General features: G+C 35.7%; 1 protein-coding gene across 1 annotated transcript in view; it reads left to right on the top strand.

The window, feature by feature from the left end:
• Positions 1-18,440, top strand: part of SOX5 (SRY-box transcription factor 5) — a 981,725-nt gene that overhangs the window by 232,268 nt on the left and 731,017 nt on the right. Inside the window, 1 exon segment of the mRNA XM_047740105.1 lies at positions 12,167-12,263. Within this exon segment, the coding sequence (XP_047596061.1) occupies positions 12,181-12,263 (83 nt within the window). The 5' untranslated portion in view covers positions 12,167-12,180.

The raw sequence follows: 18,440 nt of genomic DNA, 5'->3' as shown, positions 1-18,440 counted from the left end.
AAAGGTAGCCCCAAAGAAAGGCACTTGGTGCCTTCATTCATAAAAGAACACAAGAGACAGAGACCTACAGGGAATGGTCTCTCAAACATGGAAATTTGTATTTCTACAGAGTGGATTTGCAACTTTTATCAGATTCCTTAAAGGGGTATGTGAACTAAAAAATGTTTAAGTCTCTAAATTCCTAATTCATTATTCAGAGTGATAACATATTTGAGAACATCAAAAGGTAAAGAGTAAGGAAGCAAGATATCACATAGGAGATAGCATGTGGCATTTTTGTGTTGGAAGGAATTTGCTACCACAGAATCAGGTCTTTTATTTGGCTCTAATTAAGAATGGAACTTGGGGCACATGGCTGGCTCAGTCAGGAGAGCATGCAACTCTTGATCTCCGGGTCATGAGTTCAAGCCCCATGTTGGGCATAGAGCTTACCAAAAAAAAAAAAAAAAAAAAAAAGGGACAGAACTCAGTCCAGAGATGGCACCCTGAACCTATTTCCAATAGGAAATAGAATTGAGAACTCTGGCTTTAGTGAAGAATGTGAACAGGGTAAGGACAAAAATTGATAGCTTTTTCTCTAAAGAGGACATTACTAATTATTATAATGCTTATTAAAATAATTTGCCACATACAAAGATAACCAGATTCATTTTTAAGATTGGAAATGCATTGTTGGTGAGTTTTTGGTGTATGCTATATATAACAGGAAAGTCGAAGATTATTCCCTTAACTCAAATAAATTTCCATTTTCGTTTCATCTTGTCAAAATGTATGCTTCTGACTTTCCCCATTTGCATCACTGTATTTTCAACATTCTTATAAGCAAAGTGTTATAAATACCATGGCAAATTATTTTATGATCCATTTATCTCAGTAATGGTGACCTCTGTCACTTGAACCACTGTTCAATGTATTGTCAAACAGCAAAGATTAAGGCACAGGGCATTTTGTGGAATTAGTGACTACCCAAGAGCTTATAGCCTTGTGCCAAACCAGTCATTAGTGCTCAGCAAATGTTACGTTCTGAAAGCATTATTATGATTATGTAACAAAAATAAGAGACAAAAACAGATGGCTTAAATAAAAATACTGCTAATCCAGGGTTTCTCAACCTCAACATTATTTATATTTTGGGCTGGATAATTCTTCATTGTAGGGAGATAGTGTGTGCACTGTAGGATCAACCCTTTAGATGCCAGTAGTAGCCACCCTACCCCCCCACCCCCACCCCCCACTAGGGTCACAATTAAAAATGGCAGTGCAATGCAGAATGTTCCCTAGGGGTAGTGGGCAGAATCACCCTCCGTGGAGAACCACTGTGCTAGTCCCATTTTTAAAAGTGAGAATGTTCAATCAATGAAAGAGAAGGTAAATAGAGAGTATCACATAAGCCTGATGAACATTCACAGCTTCAGAAATAAATTTAGGCTTCCATAGTTTGAGGGATTTCCATATGACCTCTCTGCCAGTTCCTAAAGTACTGCGTGTGATCTGTTCCAGAGCATGGTGGACAGGAAAGAAGACTGGACTTGGGTTCTTGCCTTTTTCTGCTGCTTTGTCCTTTTGTGATTTGAGGTCAAGTCATAATTTGTCTGAGTTTGTTTTTCATCTGTAAGAGAGAGCATCCCCTGTCATACCTACCTTGGAGAACTGCTGTGAGAATCAAATCAGATAGTGTAAGTAAAAATGCCTTGTAAAGGGTCAAGATCTCCCTAATTATTAGGATAAGAAGGATACAAATTATTTTTTTTAAGAATTTCTCAAATTTTAGAACATTCCTTGAAATAACCAGAGGAACCTCAGGGCATTGCAAAAAAGGATTTGAGAATCACTTTTTTTGAAGATGCCCTTTAGTCCTGCTTAGCTCACTTTTCTGTGTTCTTGGTTGCCATGTGCTGAGGGGCTGGGACAGAAGGCACGGTTGAAGGAGTAGTGGAAAGACTTGGCTGACAGCAGCCAGGAAGCAGCACTCAGTGTTCAAAAACCATAAGTACTTTGTTTATGTTTCCTCAGTAACCAAGGAGTATCTATAAATTAAGTAACTAGAGACTTTAAAAAGGAGAAAATAAAGTGAATGGTGTAAATTTGTTAAAAAAGAGATATTGCTGATTTGTTACCTTGTATCTGATTTATGATGTTTTATGCCTTTTATTAACTAAAAATCAGTTGTGAGTTTTTTTGTAATAGCTTTATATTTTATGTAATAGCTTTATCTTTTTTGGTCAAAAATGAATCTCCTTTACCTGGTGCTAAACCTTTTAAATAATGTAGAATTGCCACAATCTTTTTCCCCTATTAAATATTTAGTGCTGGCCTTCCTTGCCTGGAATTGAATAAAAATATATGCCTGATCCTTGAGAAATAGAGTAATTTAGTCTCAGATTAAAATGGATCTTCAAAGCTACATGACCCAATGTACTATTTAGTTCAGAAATCCTGTTCTTGGACCTCTGACAGATGGCCCTGCAGTCTCTGCTTGATCTTCTACCTTTCTTCGGTATAGAATATATTTGGAAGATTTTAAAGATGAGAAAACTGAAGGCTACACAAACTATGCAGCTGTGTCCAAGATCACTTGGGTAGTAAGTAGCAAAGCCAGAAAGTGACCCATTCTGTCTGAATCCAAAGCCCCAGCTTCAGTCCTACATCATTTATTTGGCTTTGCTCCAACTAATTCCACTGTTAGATCATTCTTTTTTAAAAAGTCATTTTTCACAAGGCACTGAAATCTACTTCTCCATTACCCTGCTGAGAAACTAAAACTCAAAAACAACACCTTGTTCTTCTGTGTGGACTATGAGACATTATATCCTGTAAATGGTAACCCTTCAAATCCCTTTTTGTAATTAAGGATCAACCCCCTCTCCTACTCCTAAATTTGATCTTTTGGCCTGAATGTATCATCTCCTAACTGACTTCACACCCCTGTCATAGCCATTGTATTTCTGGTTGACTTTTTCCTGGGTGTGGAGTCCTTATACAGTCCCCTACCTCTAGGACAGAAACCAGGTCTGAACCAATATTTGAAATCATCATCTTACCCTTGGTCACTGTCTTTACCCAGTTTTGATTTGGGCACTCTGCACTTATTAACTGTGTTTTCTCTTTTTCCCACTGTCACCTCTTATTCTTTGCTTGCCTCCAGATTGCTGCCACTAAAAATTACAAAGTATTATACACTTTCTTTGGTCTGGATAGTTTTCAAACAAGACTTTATATTAAAGTAGGTTAAAGTGCAGCTTGATTAAAGTCCATCATTTCAATTTTAAGATCTCTTTATATATTTTAAAATTTCCTCACAGATTAGAGTTCACATTTGATAAGTATATCTTCATCGAGTTAAATGATTACTACATAATTATTCAAGTGTTTGGGGTAAGTTAAAATCATAAATATTATTTGTATCCTTTCCCATTAATTATTAAGCACATGTCTGTTTCAGAGAAATTTAATCTATATGTTTGATTCATAGTCCCATAATTTTTCAAAGTGTAATTTTGTAAGAGCCATCTAACATCAGTCATTTTTATGGTGTGTGTGTGTTTGTGTGCATGCACACACACATTTATCTTCATTCCTAACATCAAAAGGTCGTGTTTTGTTATGAATAAACAAATGCCTGTATGTTAAACATATCTTGTCTAAGACATACACTTGGTTAACTAGTCTCTGCCATCTACCATTGGAAAAATGTATTTTCATGACAGATTGAGCTACATCCTTACAATAGCCTAGCCAGGTTCCCATGATGTTAGGCAGTGGGTGGAATTTCTAGGACCAGTAGTAGGTCTCTGTTGTTTTCATTGGTCCATAGATTCAGACAAGTCAATGAAAGAACAGGATATCAATATTAATTGACAAACAATATGGAATACGAGTAGCTTGTCTGGTACATGAATATATCATGAATATTACATATAGGGCCATACACTTCAGGCATGGTGAATATTGGACCAGCATGCTATTGACAAGGTCCTATACTTTAGGTGGTCTTGACCTGCTTCAAGGGCACTATGAATAAAGGATAAATAATGGTTCTGCCAGTAGGTGATAAAAAGCAAAATAAAGTCAGCACTCTCTATGGTCAGGGTCCAAGCAAGAAGACAGGAACCACTGTGATTATTTTAAAAAGGGGCATGTAATGTTGAAAAACTGTTACACACTTACCATGATAAACTGTAAAAGCAACCTGGAGTTCAGCAAGAAGTTACTGCCACCCTTATGCTGGAGACAAAAATAGGAGGCAGGGTTCCCCAGGTTGCTGGAGGGAGGCTGAAAGCATGGGGACCTGTCTGGCAGGACGTGGGGCCAGGTGGAGATGGCATTTCTGCCCAAGATACCTGGTAAAACAGAGAAAGAGGGGAAGAACTTCAAACAGCAGAAAGTCGATAGATGTTGAAACTTGAAGATGGGTGATGGTGGTTTGTTTTCCTCATGTCTCTATTTTGAATATGTAAGTGTCTATAATAACATGTTTTTTAAAAAGTAAATAAAGGAGGGGCACCTGGGTGGCTCGGTGGGTTAAAGCCTCTGCCTTCGGCTCAGGTCATGATCCCAGGGTCCTGGGATCGGGCCCGCATCGGGCTCTCTGCTCAGCGGGGAGCCTGCTTCCTCCTCTCTCTCTCTCTCTCTCTCTCTCTGCTTGCCTCTCTGCCTACTTGTGATCTCTGTCTGTCAAATAAATAAATAAAATCTTTAAAAAAAAAAAGTAAATAAAGGATAGAGTGAGCCCAAGGTGCTCACCTCCACACATACCCTCATGCACACATGCGCCCATGTACATGTGCACCATGGTGTCTCACCCGGCCCCCACCATCAGGTTCCAGTCTCTTTCCAGTAGCTGAACTCACCTGGAAGCCAACTGCCAGGGGAGTCTGAGAAACTTGTGCCACCGAGGATAGCCCAAGTCCAGATCAATAGGGCAGGAGACAGACAAAGAAAGGATCTAAAGCAAAGAGACTGGTAGACCCTCACCCAGGACAGATGAGGCAATGACTTTCTTGCTGCCATCCACACAGAGTTCTAGCTAGAACTGCCTGCTGCTCATTTGGTTTTCTGAACCCCTCAAATATATCCTCTATCTAAACTTAACTTTTTTTGTCGCTCTGAAAGTGGGATTGGGACACATAGTTTGATTATTAGACCCAACCTCTGCCACACTGAGCCTTTGGATACTGTGCTGTCCATATAACATCCCAGTTGAAATCTTTCCCTTGTATAGAGGGGTAAAGGAAAATGATGATGATTAAAACTTTGACTTATTATATAGTAAGGTTCTTTGGCACACATTTTTTGCATGTATTGGATATAAGAAAAATCATACTCAAGTTTTTATATGTTCAGCCATGAAGACTGAAAATTAAAACTAAACAAAGAAAAATGGGAGTAAACTAGTTATGTAGTTACTAGAATTAACATATAAGATATTACTATCATATTGGGATCTATCTGTACTGATTTTGTGTTAATAAGTGGGTACTTGGTTCTCAAAAAATTTCTAAACAAGCTGGGTTTTAATACTAGAAATAACACTTTTCTAACGAAGAAAACTATAAAGTTTCTTTTGGGGCCTGCTGTATGGTTGTGTAGGTAATGTATTTTCTGAATGGCCCACCTAAGGGGGCATCTGTCTCTTATTTACACAAAGGCACTCATTGTGCTAGCAACAGACCTGATCTTCCAACTCTGATATAATCAGGGGGGCAGTATTGCCAGGAGAAGTTTCATGGTCTTCTCTAAAGAATTTTGACTTTTAGGGCGCCTGGGTGGCTCAGTGGGTTAAGCCGCTGCCTTCGGCTCAGGTCATGATCTCAGGGTCCTGGGATCGAGGCCCGCATCGGGCTCTCTGCTCAGCAGGGAGCCTGCTTCCCTCTCTCTCTCTCTCTGCCTGCCTCTCCATCTACTTGTGATCTCTCTCTGTCAAATAAATAAATAAAATCTTTAAAAAAAAAAAAAAAGAATTTTGACTTTTAGTATCCCTTGAAGAATAGCTTGGCTCGGAGCAGAACAAAGCTACATGCTAACTTTAGATGTTCATGTTTCCTATTTGCATTTAGGCCAAGAATATTTATTTACCCTTACTACTTTCTTATTAATATGAGTTAATCTGCTGTATAATACTAAAACCTTTAATTATAGAAAGATCAAGATGGGGATCAGAAAGTGTGCTTCTGTCCCCAAATGATTAAGACAATGGCATGTTCTCAGTGTACATGTATTAATGTGCCTTCATACTAATATACAAATTGCACATTTTATAGAAGCTAAGGTATTTTAACAACTAGGTTAAGGAAACTTACATAAGTCCTGATTTTAGATCTTTAAAATACAATTTGACTTATTTATACAAAGCAGGGCCCCCTGTACATTGGAAAAGTGATTTCCAATCAGGTCATAATGGATGGGTTTTAAGGAACAGATGGCAGTCTTAAACAGTAGTGAAGTTGCAGGTGCTGGCCTCAGACTGGGTCCAAAGCCCAGATCTAGCACTGCCTTGAGTAACTGGTCAGGTTTTCTAACTTTTCTGTTTGATACTGCATGCTATGAAATGTACTAACCTACAGAAGTTTCTGGGACGGTCAAGCCTAGTGGATCTAAGTGTGTAAAGCACTCAGAACAGTGCCTGATAGATAGCACTAAAAAAAAAACAAAAAACAAAAAACAAAAAACTTATTGAAGTTCATTTTTTTATTAAAAAATACCAACTTTTTTTGAGTTATCATTTGTTTTCATATTCAAATTAGGTAATACTTCTTTTTCTTCCTAGGCTTTCATACACTTGTTACCGCTCACCTTATTAACCCCTTATCTCTCTATCCTGATGCCCTGATACTAGTCTTGAATTATTCTGAGATTGGATAGTTGGTTTTTTTTTTAATCCTAAACATCTACAGGACATGTAGATATTTTGCTCTCTCTCTCTCTCTCTCTCTCGTTTATGTATTCCTCATTTATTACTTTTTCTCACATTCCTAAAAAATCCTACTTATTGATCATATATATTCCCTTTGTCTGAGGAAGATGGTATTAGGAAACAGCATAACCCAGTACAGTGGAATTAAGATTTGGCAGTGTATCTCTGTAGCTCCTCCCAGTTTTAAAATTCTCTGAATCTCTGAAATTGAAAAATCAGAAATTTGAATAGGTGATGCTTTTGAAATCACAGTGGAACACAGTTTTTCCCATATCCCCTTTTGGGGTGTATGTGTGTGTGTGTGTGTTTACTCAACATGTGTATATTTTCCACTTTCCCCATCTGGCATCTGCTTCAGCACCAGCTTCTCTAGCTGTTCTGTGTCAAGAGTACTTTAGCCTTTTCATTATGGAAGGGAAAGAAATGAAATAATATAAAAAAGAAAATCCTTCCACCAAGCCTGCTCCATCTCACTTTTTGTTTTGTTGTTTCTAAGCAAGTTTCTTGCCATTTACCTTTGCATTTGCATTGCTTATTGATTGGCAATTTTAAAATTGTTTATTGTGCTCTTTTGTTTCACTGTTCAAGAGCTAAAACAAAAGCTACCAGGCCCTTCGAGGTACACATTTGCATGCGGTGAGCGTTGCCTGAGGAAAAAGTAATTGCTAATGCATATTTATGTGGCACAAATTTGCCATTTGTTTATGCATAAAATTATCAATAGTGCAGGGCGGCCCAGCCGTAGAAAATGGTGACCTTTTTAGCTTAATAAATAGAAATCAGCTGTTATTGTGAAGAGATCAGCCATTTATTCCGTGTTGAGGGACGTTGCCGGGAAAATGCAGATTGGGCCTGGCAATATCATTAAATGGAAGGCCAATGACCCTTTCGGTAGAGTCTATTATACTTTATCTAATAGGGGATAAATGGCTCTGGTTGGCAATTGGAATAAAGAACAACAGTTTTTTTTTTTTTTTTCTTTTTAAAATTTCAATCTGTAATTTTATAACTATATGGATTTTAAGCCAGTAAAACCGAACAGGGAATCTCAGGCTGACCTGTTGCTAGAATTATCTCAAAAAGTGTCTGTTTTCAATTTGCTTTTCCTGTTCATTACTTTCTATTTTGATTTGTACCCATTGAAACAAAGAGCAAGTCAAATGATGTTTTTTGTTGTTGTTGTTTTCAGGAAAATAGATCTTCCTTTAGTTTTTAGCTTTCTTATTCCTTTTTTTGGCCATACTTTTATCTTTGCACTGCAGATAATTTTGTGTTTTTCAGGGTTGTTCTGTATTTGATGTTTTAAAAATACTATAAGTAGAAGGAGCTATCCCTATATAAAGTTACTAACAGATTGTAAATTGAGGGGTTTTTTTGTTGTTAAGCTAAACATGATACTTTGTAATTGATAAGAAGGGCATTTGAAGCAAGTATGTGGGTCCTTTGCATTAAAGACTATTCTATAAATATAAAACCTCATGGGTGTGTGTGTGTGTGTGTGTGTTCTTAATACATTAAAAAAACCCAGCAGATAGTCATGTATCTTTTTATGGTGGTTTTTCTGCTGATTCTGATAGAGGAAATGCCTACGAGCTGGTCTATGACAGTGCTTTAATGTGTAATCTCATACTACGTTTACTTGGCTAATATCTCTTTGGTCTATTATGAGCATTTCTGCCTTTCAGGATTTTTTATCCATTTTTTTTCAATCATTATAGAATTCACTGTTAAATGGAAGTTACATTTGTTTGTTTTTTCAATATTATGTAATATTTGATGCTCTCAAAATTTTATGTAAGTTTAGAAACATGATAACGGAACAGAGGAGGCCTGCCCACGCACCTCAGAGCACAGTGAACTCTAGGGAGCAACCTGCGCGGGCTCCTCCCTGGTTGTGTTTCTTAACACAAGCACGCCCACCAGGTTTAAAGTTTCTACAAGAGCAGATCTGCAACCACCAATCTTTCCCTCCTGCTGCACTTTCCTATGACATTGCATTCTGCTGCACATCACCGGAGTGACTGAGGAACCCTTTACCGGCAGAAATGGGTCTGTTGGTCCTTTTTAAAGTAGAGGGTGTAAATAAGATTCAGACACTAGGGTACGTTAGTCCATAAAATGAATATATTTTTTATGTCATTTATAAGGTATTGATTTTAGGTCCATTAGATTCACAGTCCCTAGTGGGAGAAAAAACAGTGATTTAATGGATAGGTTGGAATTCCAGAAGGAAGCACAACAGCAGTGATTAACCCCTTCTTCTTTGACTCCCTGCCGCATTATTTAACATGGTGGAGTAGCTGAGGGCTCTAGAGGAGAGGGGCAGTTTGTCCTCTGTCTTCCTTGCACTCTATGAGGGATCATAAAACAAATTTCAGCTGGATTATTACTGTCTCCAAATGTGATAGAGCAGAGCACTCTGGGTTGGTAAGAGTTGCTCTAGTTTGTTTTTATAAGGTAGTTTTTAAGATGATGATTGTGTTTTGTTTTTACAAAACCTAGAGCATATTTATTTGGAAAGTCATAGTAATTTATGATACTGTTTAGGGAGATCCTAAACTATGAGGAATAAAGCTTACTTTTTTTTAAAGAAAAAATTTTTATTCTCAACTCTGAGAAAAGAGAGTTCATTATAGTATTATGCCAGTTATATCCTTTCTTAAGCAAGTTTTAAGTAATATTAGTGAGAATGGTCATCACAGTAATTTTTCTAGAACTTCAAGATATAAGTTTAATTGTGAAAACCTTTAGAATCAATCGTTGCTGTTACCTTCTTTAAAAATTGTTAAAATCTGGGGCGCCTGGGTGGCTCAGTGGGTTAAGCCGCTGCCTTCGGCTCAGGTCATGATCCCAGGTCCTGGGTTCGAGCCCCACATCGGGCTTTCTGCTCAGCGGGGAGCCTGCTTCCTCCTCTCTCTCTGCCTGCCTCTCTGCTTACTTGTGATTTCTCTCTGTCAAATAAATAAATAAAATTTAAAAAAAATAATAAAAATAAAAATTGTTAAAATCTAAATTATATCCTTAAAGTATTTATAAATAAGACTTCATATATTCAGGGACAAATGAAATAATAAAATATGGAAGAAAACATTGTGATTAATGGATTCTACAAATGCATAGAAAATTATTGGTTTACACAAGCTTCTTTTCTGTCAAAAGGATGACTGAAATAACATTTTACTTCTATGTCCAGAGCACTCGTAATAATTCTAGCAATTTATCCCAACTAATGTTACTACCACCTAAAAGGAATTTTCTCTTAGGCTTCCTTTGGCATTTACATTTTCCTTCTTATATATGAAAAAAATATATATAGGTAGGAAATTTATAAAAATTCTAATTATACTTCCAATTATCTGATGTACTGTATGTTAAGGTTGAATAAAATTATGCCAACCAAAGTTTGACTTTCTTAAAAATTGACCTGACATAAAGAATATGGTATCAATAAACATTTTTAGAATTTTATATTTTAATTCAAGTTTTTCAAATTCTATGACAAAAATGTAAAAATACAGGCTCCCTCTTGTGGGTAAAATTACCACCTGTATATTCTGTGTTGCCAACATACAGGTTATGACAAAATTTCTCTTTCATTCTTAAGTAAATTCTGTGTGGTCTCTTTATTTGGTCAGATGTGACATTTCACTTAATTGAAAAAATGTAGAGTGTAGGGTACTTTTTTAGTAACATTTTTAATGAAAAGGATTTTTTTTTTAAATTAGCAGACTATGTATAGACAACCTTTGCTTTACTGCAGCAGTATAATTTCTTTTTTTTTTTTAAGATTTTATTTATTTATTTGACAGAGATCACAGGTAGGCAGAGAGGCAGGCAGAGTGAGAGAGGAGGAAGCAGGTTCCCTGCTGAGCAGAGAGCCCGATGCGGGGCTCCGATCCCAGGACCCTGGGATCATGACCTGAGCTGAAGGCAGACGCTTAAACCACTGAGCCACCCAGGTGCCCCAGCAGTATAATTTCTGATGTTCAAAATTTTTAATAACTTTTTTCATTTTAGAATACTCTCCAATGGGATAATTAGCAAACTAATGAAATAATGTGGAGCCTTTTTTTTTTTTTAAGAGAAAGAGAGAGAGCAGGAGGAGGGGCAAAGGAGGATTGTGTGTTAGAGAGAGAGAGGGGGAGAATCTCAAGCAGGCTCCACACTGAGTGCAGAGCTACATGCAGAAAACTGATAATATGACCTGAGCTGAAATCGAGTCAGAGGCTTAATCAACTGAGCCACCCAAGTACCCCAATAATGTGAAGCCATCAGTGTGGTGACTTTTGGATTTCTGTGTTTATTAGCAGAAGTTCTGATACTGGAGTGAAGTAACATCCCTTCCTACCCATCATGCTCCAGACAGATACCAACTACTCAAATGCCATAAATCTTGTCATGAAAACTGAATAATCAATGGCGTAGTAAGAATGAACACAGAAGCATTATCCAACTCTCCCTTGATTGAACTAATACTGAATAAACTGGTCTGGGACCCAGGCTATGGCTAGACCACCATGTATGGGTTCCCTGCTTTCAGAAGTCTGACACCTAGGAATTTCAGCTGAGTAGCAGAGGCCATTTCTGTCCAGCCTGGGGAAACAGGCCAGAGCTTTTGTGTACTCATGAAAGTGGCAAGAACAGTATTTCTGAAGTTGAGCTAAGTAGCACAGTCCTAGAGACATATAGTGAAAATTGTGAATGTAGACATAGCTGAATGACTCCCACTAAGATGTTACCGTGCTGACAGATGCTGTCAGGTGTTTGAGAGGAATCAAGGAAAGGATCTATGAGGACACCTGAAGATTTCTCATAAATCATTCCAAGAACTAAAAATTTATCTTAATGTTGCCTGTCCTATAGCATCTGCACGATTTTTACATGAAAATTAGACAGAATGAACAACTTCTGAGGGGATTAATATATATACATATATGCATGTAATGTAATTTATATGTGCATATGTTTTTAGATTAATTCTGGTAGCATTAAAGGGCCAAATTAATGCCTCTTTTCCTATAAAAAATAACTTTATTGTATTTATATATATTTTGTACATTTATGTAAATTTACATATAGAAATTTATTTTGAAAACTTTGGAAAAAAAATCTTTGAAAATCCTGCTTCCAAAAGTCCTATGTTAAAAATAAAAAAACAAAACAAAACAAAAACAAAAACAAAAAAGAACAAAAGTCCTATGTCAATACATTTACTAAAATGTGCTGTTAATGGTCTACTTTTATTTTTTCTAGCACTCCTCTTGCTGATGACACAATTCCTCTGTGAATCCGTTTACAAGATTCTGAAAGCTGAACAGAGAATTTTGGCACTGCACTGGGTAGGAAAAAGGTATATTCATAAAATACATTAATATACACCTTTGAAAAATCAATTACTACATTTGCTGCTTTACAAAAATGAAAGTTTATATGTCTTCTCTTATTTTTAATTTATAAGTAAAATATATGACATATGCATATTAAACTATACTATATAGTCTTTTATATTCAGATGACAACTAGATTTGTAATTATAATTTGGAAACTCATTATGAAGGTAATGTCTCTAAACTGGCAGATGATAGCAACATTTCTTTTATTTTTGTTTTCTTAATGAGATACACTTTTCTTGAAGTTGTGAAAGCTTTTTTTCTCCATTGAAAAATGTTTTTTAAAACATTTGTTCCTGCTTTTTTGTCATTGTTGCAAAAGAACTACTTTGGTCACAATAGGTAGGTCACATATTTTACAAAAACTTCCATAGGCTATTAAGTATCCGGGGTATATTTTTGTAAACATGTACAAAAATGTAATATTGCTCAGACCAAACAGATATTTTCCAATGTGCTTAGCAGAAATTTTAGTGGGCATCCGTCTGTGAGTGCATTTATGAAATGCTTGTTTGTCTTTTCAAAAAAAGTTATACTCTGGGAATAGGAACTGAAAGTTTGACCACAGACCTAGACTTGAAAATCCTCCTATATTCTAGTGGTTGACTAACTTTCATGTACGTGACAGCAGAAAAGTTTGGAGGTAAGGGATCCTTTGTTTAGAAGTTTATCACTAGTAAGATGGAAAGGGAATTCTGTTTATTCCTAAAAAGAATTACGGAAAATGGTCTTTCTGAATAGTGAACTAAAATTTATTTATTCATTAATCCACTCTTATGGTCTTATAATTTACGTTTCTAGAACTTCAAGATGTAAGTTTAATTGTGAAAACCTTTAGAATCAATCGTTGCTGTTGCCTTCTTTAAAAATTGTTAAAACCTAAATTATATCCTTAAAGTATTTATAAACAAGACTTCATATATTCAGGGACAAATGAAATAATAAAACATGGAAGAAAACATTGTGATTAATGGATTTTTATTTTAACAGAAGTGGAGTAAGTCACAAATGGATTATTGCAAATATGAAACTTATGTAGTTTTACAAGTGAAAACCAATATCAATACCATTAAAAGGCAAATGTAAATCTGGGGCCACTTCTAGTAAATATGGCCAACATCACATGTAAAGAGCTATTATTATAAGAAGGCACTAACATCTTAATTTATAAAGATAAACTATAAGAACAAATATTGAGGAAAGTAATTCTAATAGAGTATACTAATAAAAGAAATGCAGGGTTATGGTTACTATCCAACCAGTAAAAAGCAGTTTGGAATGATAATGTTGTAACAAGAATATGGGGAGATGGGTGCTTTCAATACTGTTGGAAAAGCATTGTATTTGTTCAACTTTCCAGGAAGTGATTTGCCCATCTCTGGTATGAGCCTTACATGTTTCCAAAGCATTCTATGCAACATTTCCACTCCACTAGTTTGGAAAACATTTGGTTACAAGTAATCCAAAGGAGTTTTTTAAAAGATGGAAATTTATATTTTCTCTGTGTGAAGCCTGTGTAAGCAGTTTGGTGCTGGTCGGGTGGCTCCACAGTCATCAGGGACCTAGATCCTTCATCTCTTACTCTGTTACTCTGAACAGGTGATTTTACCTAGTGTTTTAGAATATTCAGAATTGGTATTCCAGTCATCATGTACATGTGCTAGCTACAGGATGGGAATATTACTAGGAGAAGATCATGCTCCCTCTCTTTAAGGAAATCTTCTGCAAGGTGTTCATAGCCCTTCCATTTACATTCCACTGGCTAGAACATAGTCATACAAAAAAGCCGTACTTAAAAAGGCTGGGAAATGTAGTTTTTATTCTGGGAGAGGAATCTGGGGAAGTTATTATAGTGGAATAATAAGAGACTGGATATTAGGGCCCAATAAACAATATTTGGCAGTTTCACTTCCAGGAATCTAACTTAATGAAATAATTAAAGGAAGAGACCAAATGATATAAATATATTTGTTCATTTTCATTATTTTATAATGGGAATGATTTGAGATTGACTAAATTGTCCAGCAGTGGAACAGTAGTTGGATAAATTTGAGTACATTTGTATTATATAGTCAATAAAATATTTTAAAGAATTTTTAAACTCATATGGAATTATGCATAATGTAATATTAAGTCAGAATCCACACTAAAGATACATTGTATTTCTAAATTTGTGTGTGTACACACATACGTGCACAAACACATACATACTTACTTATATATTAGAAATGCATAAAAATTAACAGGGAAAATACCTGAAAGTTAATACATCAAATATTAGCTCTAGATCATGGAATCATGAGTAGTTTTAACTTTCTTTCTAGATTACACAGTTGTTTATTTATACTTATTTATTTTTAAATATTTTATTTATTTGAGAGAAAGAGATCACGAGCAGGGGGGAGGGGTAGAAGGAGAAAAACAGACTCCCCGCTGAGTAGGGAGCCTGATTTGGGACTTGAACCCAGGACCCTGAGATCATGACCTGGGCCACCCAGGTGCCTTACACAATTTTTTAAATAATAAGTATGACTTCACACTAAAATTTGAAAATACAAGAAGTATGGGATTCCAAAAGGTTTACTGAAGTTGCTTAGTGTTCCTGTTACAAAGACTACTATGTCTATTCAAGGAGAAATGAATCAGCTTCGCACCCATCCTTTTTGACTTTTTCCTGAAGTCAGGCTGCAGTGAGCTTTCCTTCTCAGTAGAGCAGTGCAGTCACTCAGAAATCTTGACCACATTGCAGCCAGCTGCCTCTTTTAGGTTAGGGCAGACTGAGATACTGTTTTGCAGTTCAATAGCATGCGGCAAGCTCCTGACAGTTGTTGATAATCATGCCTATTTCAAAGGCAAAGAGCAAAGTTTTAAAGACTTAACTTTCTTGTGTGTGAGTGAGAGGTTGCCCATTGCAGTTCTGGATTAAGAAATGTCTCTTTTTTGTATGGTAAAGGATTTTAAAAATTATAATGTTAAGAGAATATTAAAGAAATGAGAATTTAACTCAAAGCTAAGAGAAAAATTAAATTGCAGAGCAATTCATCAGAAATTCTCTGCAGAAATTAAAGTGAAAACATTTCTCCCCTGAACCTAAGTTGACTATACTTTTTGGAATTTATAAGAGAACTATAGTGTTGAAAGTATAGACTTTGAAGACAGATTGAGCTCAGTTCCTGATGGTATCCTTATGTCTACTGTTCAGTCTGTTCCTTAACCACTGATTCCTCGTGTGTAAAATATAAGTAATAATAGAAGACACTATACCCTGCAAATATTTATCACATGGACACTGGTGTAACTACACTGATTGAACAGTGTAAACCTTAGACTTTAAAGCCCAGACCATTACTAGAAATAGTCACTTTGTAAATAACTGAAGTTTCAGTTCAGTAAGAAGATAACATAATTTAAAATCTAAATGCCCATAATAACATAATCTCAAAATATATTAAGGACAAATTGCCAAAGCAGTAAGGAGAAATATATGCAAACCCACAATAACATTTTAACCCAGTTCTTTTAGTAATTGATAAAGTAGACAGAAAAAATCTGTAAGGATATAGAGTTGAAAGACAAGTTTAAGAAACTTGACCTCATAGGTATATACAGAACCTTGCATAAACTGCAAAACTGACATTACTTTGAAGAAGACATGGAAAAATTACAAAAATTGCTATATGTTGAGTCATAAAATAGGTCTCAACCATTTTCAAAGAATTAGAATCATACCAGTTTCACTAGAAATCAAGTTGCAAATAAGTTTTAGAAACGTTTAACTAGAAATAAGTTTCAAAATTTCAAAGAAATCACAATAGTAATTTTAAATATTTTAAACTAAACAAATAGAACTTCTTATATGTTACCAGTATAGATTGCCTATAGGAAGTACTTCCTGGAAAAATTATATTTTAAATAAATGTACTAAGAAAAATAAAGAATGGAAATAAGGAGGCATTTCAAAAAGCAAAAACAAAATGGAATAAACTCAAAGTAATAAAATCAAGAGTCAATGAAAGCAAGAGCATAATTAATAGAGTGGGAAATAGTCATATGGAGAGGACCAAGAAAGTAAAAAAAATTGATTGTTGCAAAAGAAGAGCAAGTTTTCCAGTCCTCTGATGAGACCAAACAAGAGAGCAAGTGATAAAGGGCAAATAACCAACATCAAGAATGACAAAGACTACATCATCACAGTTGTGTAAATATTAAACAGACAGTAACGAATATTACAAACTTTATGTTGTCAACTTCACATTGGTAAATATGAAGAATTGGATGAACGGTCAAGTTCCTAGAAAAACGCAATGTGGGGCACCTGGGTGGCTCAGTGGGTTAAAGCCTCTGCCTTCGGCTCAGGTCATGGTCCCAGTGTCCTGGGATCGAGCCCCACATCGGGCTCTGTGCTCTGCAGGGAGCCTGCTTCCCCCTCTCTCTCTGTCTGCCTCTCTGCCTACTTGTGATCTCTGTCTGTCAAATAAATAAATAAAATCTTTAAAAAAAAAAAAAGAAAGAAAAACACAATGTAACAAAATTTACTCAAAAAGAAAGGGAGAGGGGCACCGGGTGGCTCAGTGAGTTAAAGCCTCTGCCTTCAGCTCAGGTCATGGTCCCGGGGTCCCAGGATCGAGCCCAGCAGGGAGCCTGCTTCCTCAACTCTCTCTGCCTGCCTCTCTGCCTACTTGTGATCTCTCTGTCAAATAAATAAATTAAAAAAAAAAAAAAGAAAGAAAGGGAGAACCTGAATAGTTCTGAATAGTTCTATAACCATTAAAGCAATTTAATTCAGTAATCAAAAATCTGCCTATAAAGAAAATTCCAGACCCAGGTAGCTTCACAGACAAATTCAAGGAAGAAATAGTCTAATTTTACATAAGTCTAATTATGTCTAATTTTACATAAGTCTTTTTCACAAACTTACTTTATAAATATATTATAATCTTGATACCAAACTTGAAAAGTATGACGAGGAAAAGCATTTACAGGCAAATTCCTCTCATGAATATAAATGGAAAAACCATCAACCAAATATTATAAAACGGATCACTAACCATGACCAAGTTGGTTTATTACAGAAATTCTAGGTTTGCTAACACATTAAAAAAAAACAAAAACCCAACAATCTATATAATACAGATTAAAGAAAAGTATTAAATTATAATTTCAATTAATACAAAAAGCATTTAATAACATTCAACATCTATTCTGATTTTTTAAAAGTTTTAGAAAGCTAAAAATAAGAAAGCGTTTCCTTAATGTGATATAAAATACCCATAGCAAATATAAATTATAATAGTATAAGTTGGAAGATTTCCTTTTGTGATCAAGAACAAGACAAGGATATTTTCTATCACTCCTGCTATTTAGCATTTTTTCTGGAGATGCTAGCCAATGTAGTAAGGCAAGATAAAGAAATAGAGTTATTATTGGAAAAGAAACAACCAACTGTCATATTGGCAGATAAAACGAATTAAAAAGAGTGCTTAGCAAGTTTGATGCATACAATATAAGAAATCAACTGTATTTCTATATATCAGCATCACTTTATACCTCATTTTTTTAAAAGATTTTATTTACTTGAGAGAGAGAGTGCACACAAATGAGGGGGAGGGAGAGAGGGGGAGGAAGAGAGACCCATTGTGGGCTTGATCCCAGGACCCTGGGATCATGACCTAAGCTTAACTGACTGAGCCACCCAGGCACCCTTACCTCATGTTTAATAATAAGAGATATGTAGCATCTCTATGGGGATAATTGTGAAACTTTAAGAAGTATTTTCAAGGCTGAAATAAATGATGTTCATGAACTAAAGGATCCAATATTGTAGAGATGCTCCTTACTGCCAAATTGATTTATAAGTACAGTGTAATCGCAAAGAAAAAGCCAACCAGTTGTTATTTATTTGGATAATTTTAAAGTGTGTGTGTATGCGTGTGTGTGTGCGTACGCACGTGCGTGTGCACTGCAGGGCAATATGACAAGTTAATTTTAGTGAAAAAGACAAAGGATAGTCAAGACACTCTTAGAAAAGAAAGAATGGGTCGGAATACTTGCTTTGCTGATTTTATAAAACTATTAATTGAGAAAAACATTGTGTCAGGGGTAGACAAGTAAACAAATAAAACGAACTAGAGAACTCA

The sequence above is a fragment of the Lutra lutra genome, chromosome 8, assembly GCF_902655055.1.
Source record: "Lutra lutra chromosome 8, mLutLut1.2, whole genome shotgun sequence".
NCBI lineage: Eukaryota > Metazoa > Chordata > Mammalia > Carnivora > Mustelidae > Lutra > Lutra lutra.
Note: the sequence above shows the minus strand (reverse complement) of the source record. Positions and strands in the feature narration are given on the sequence as shown.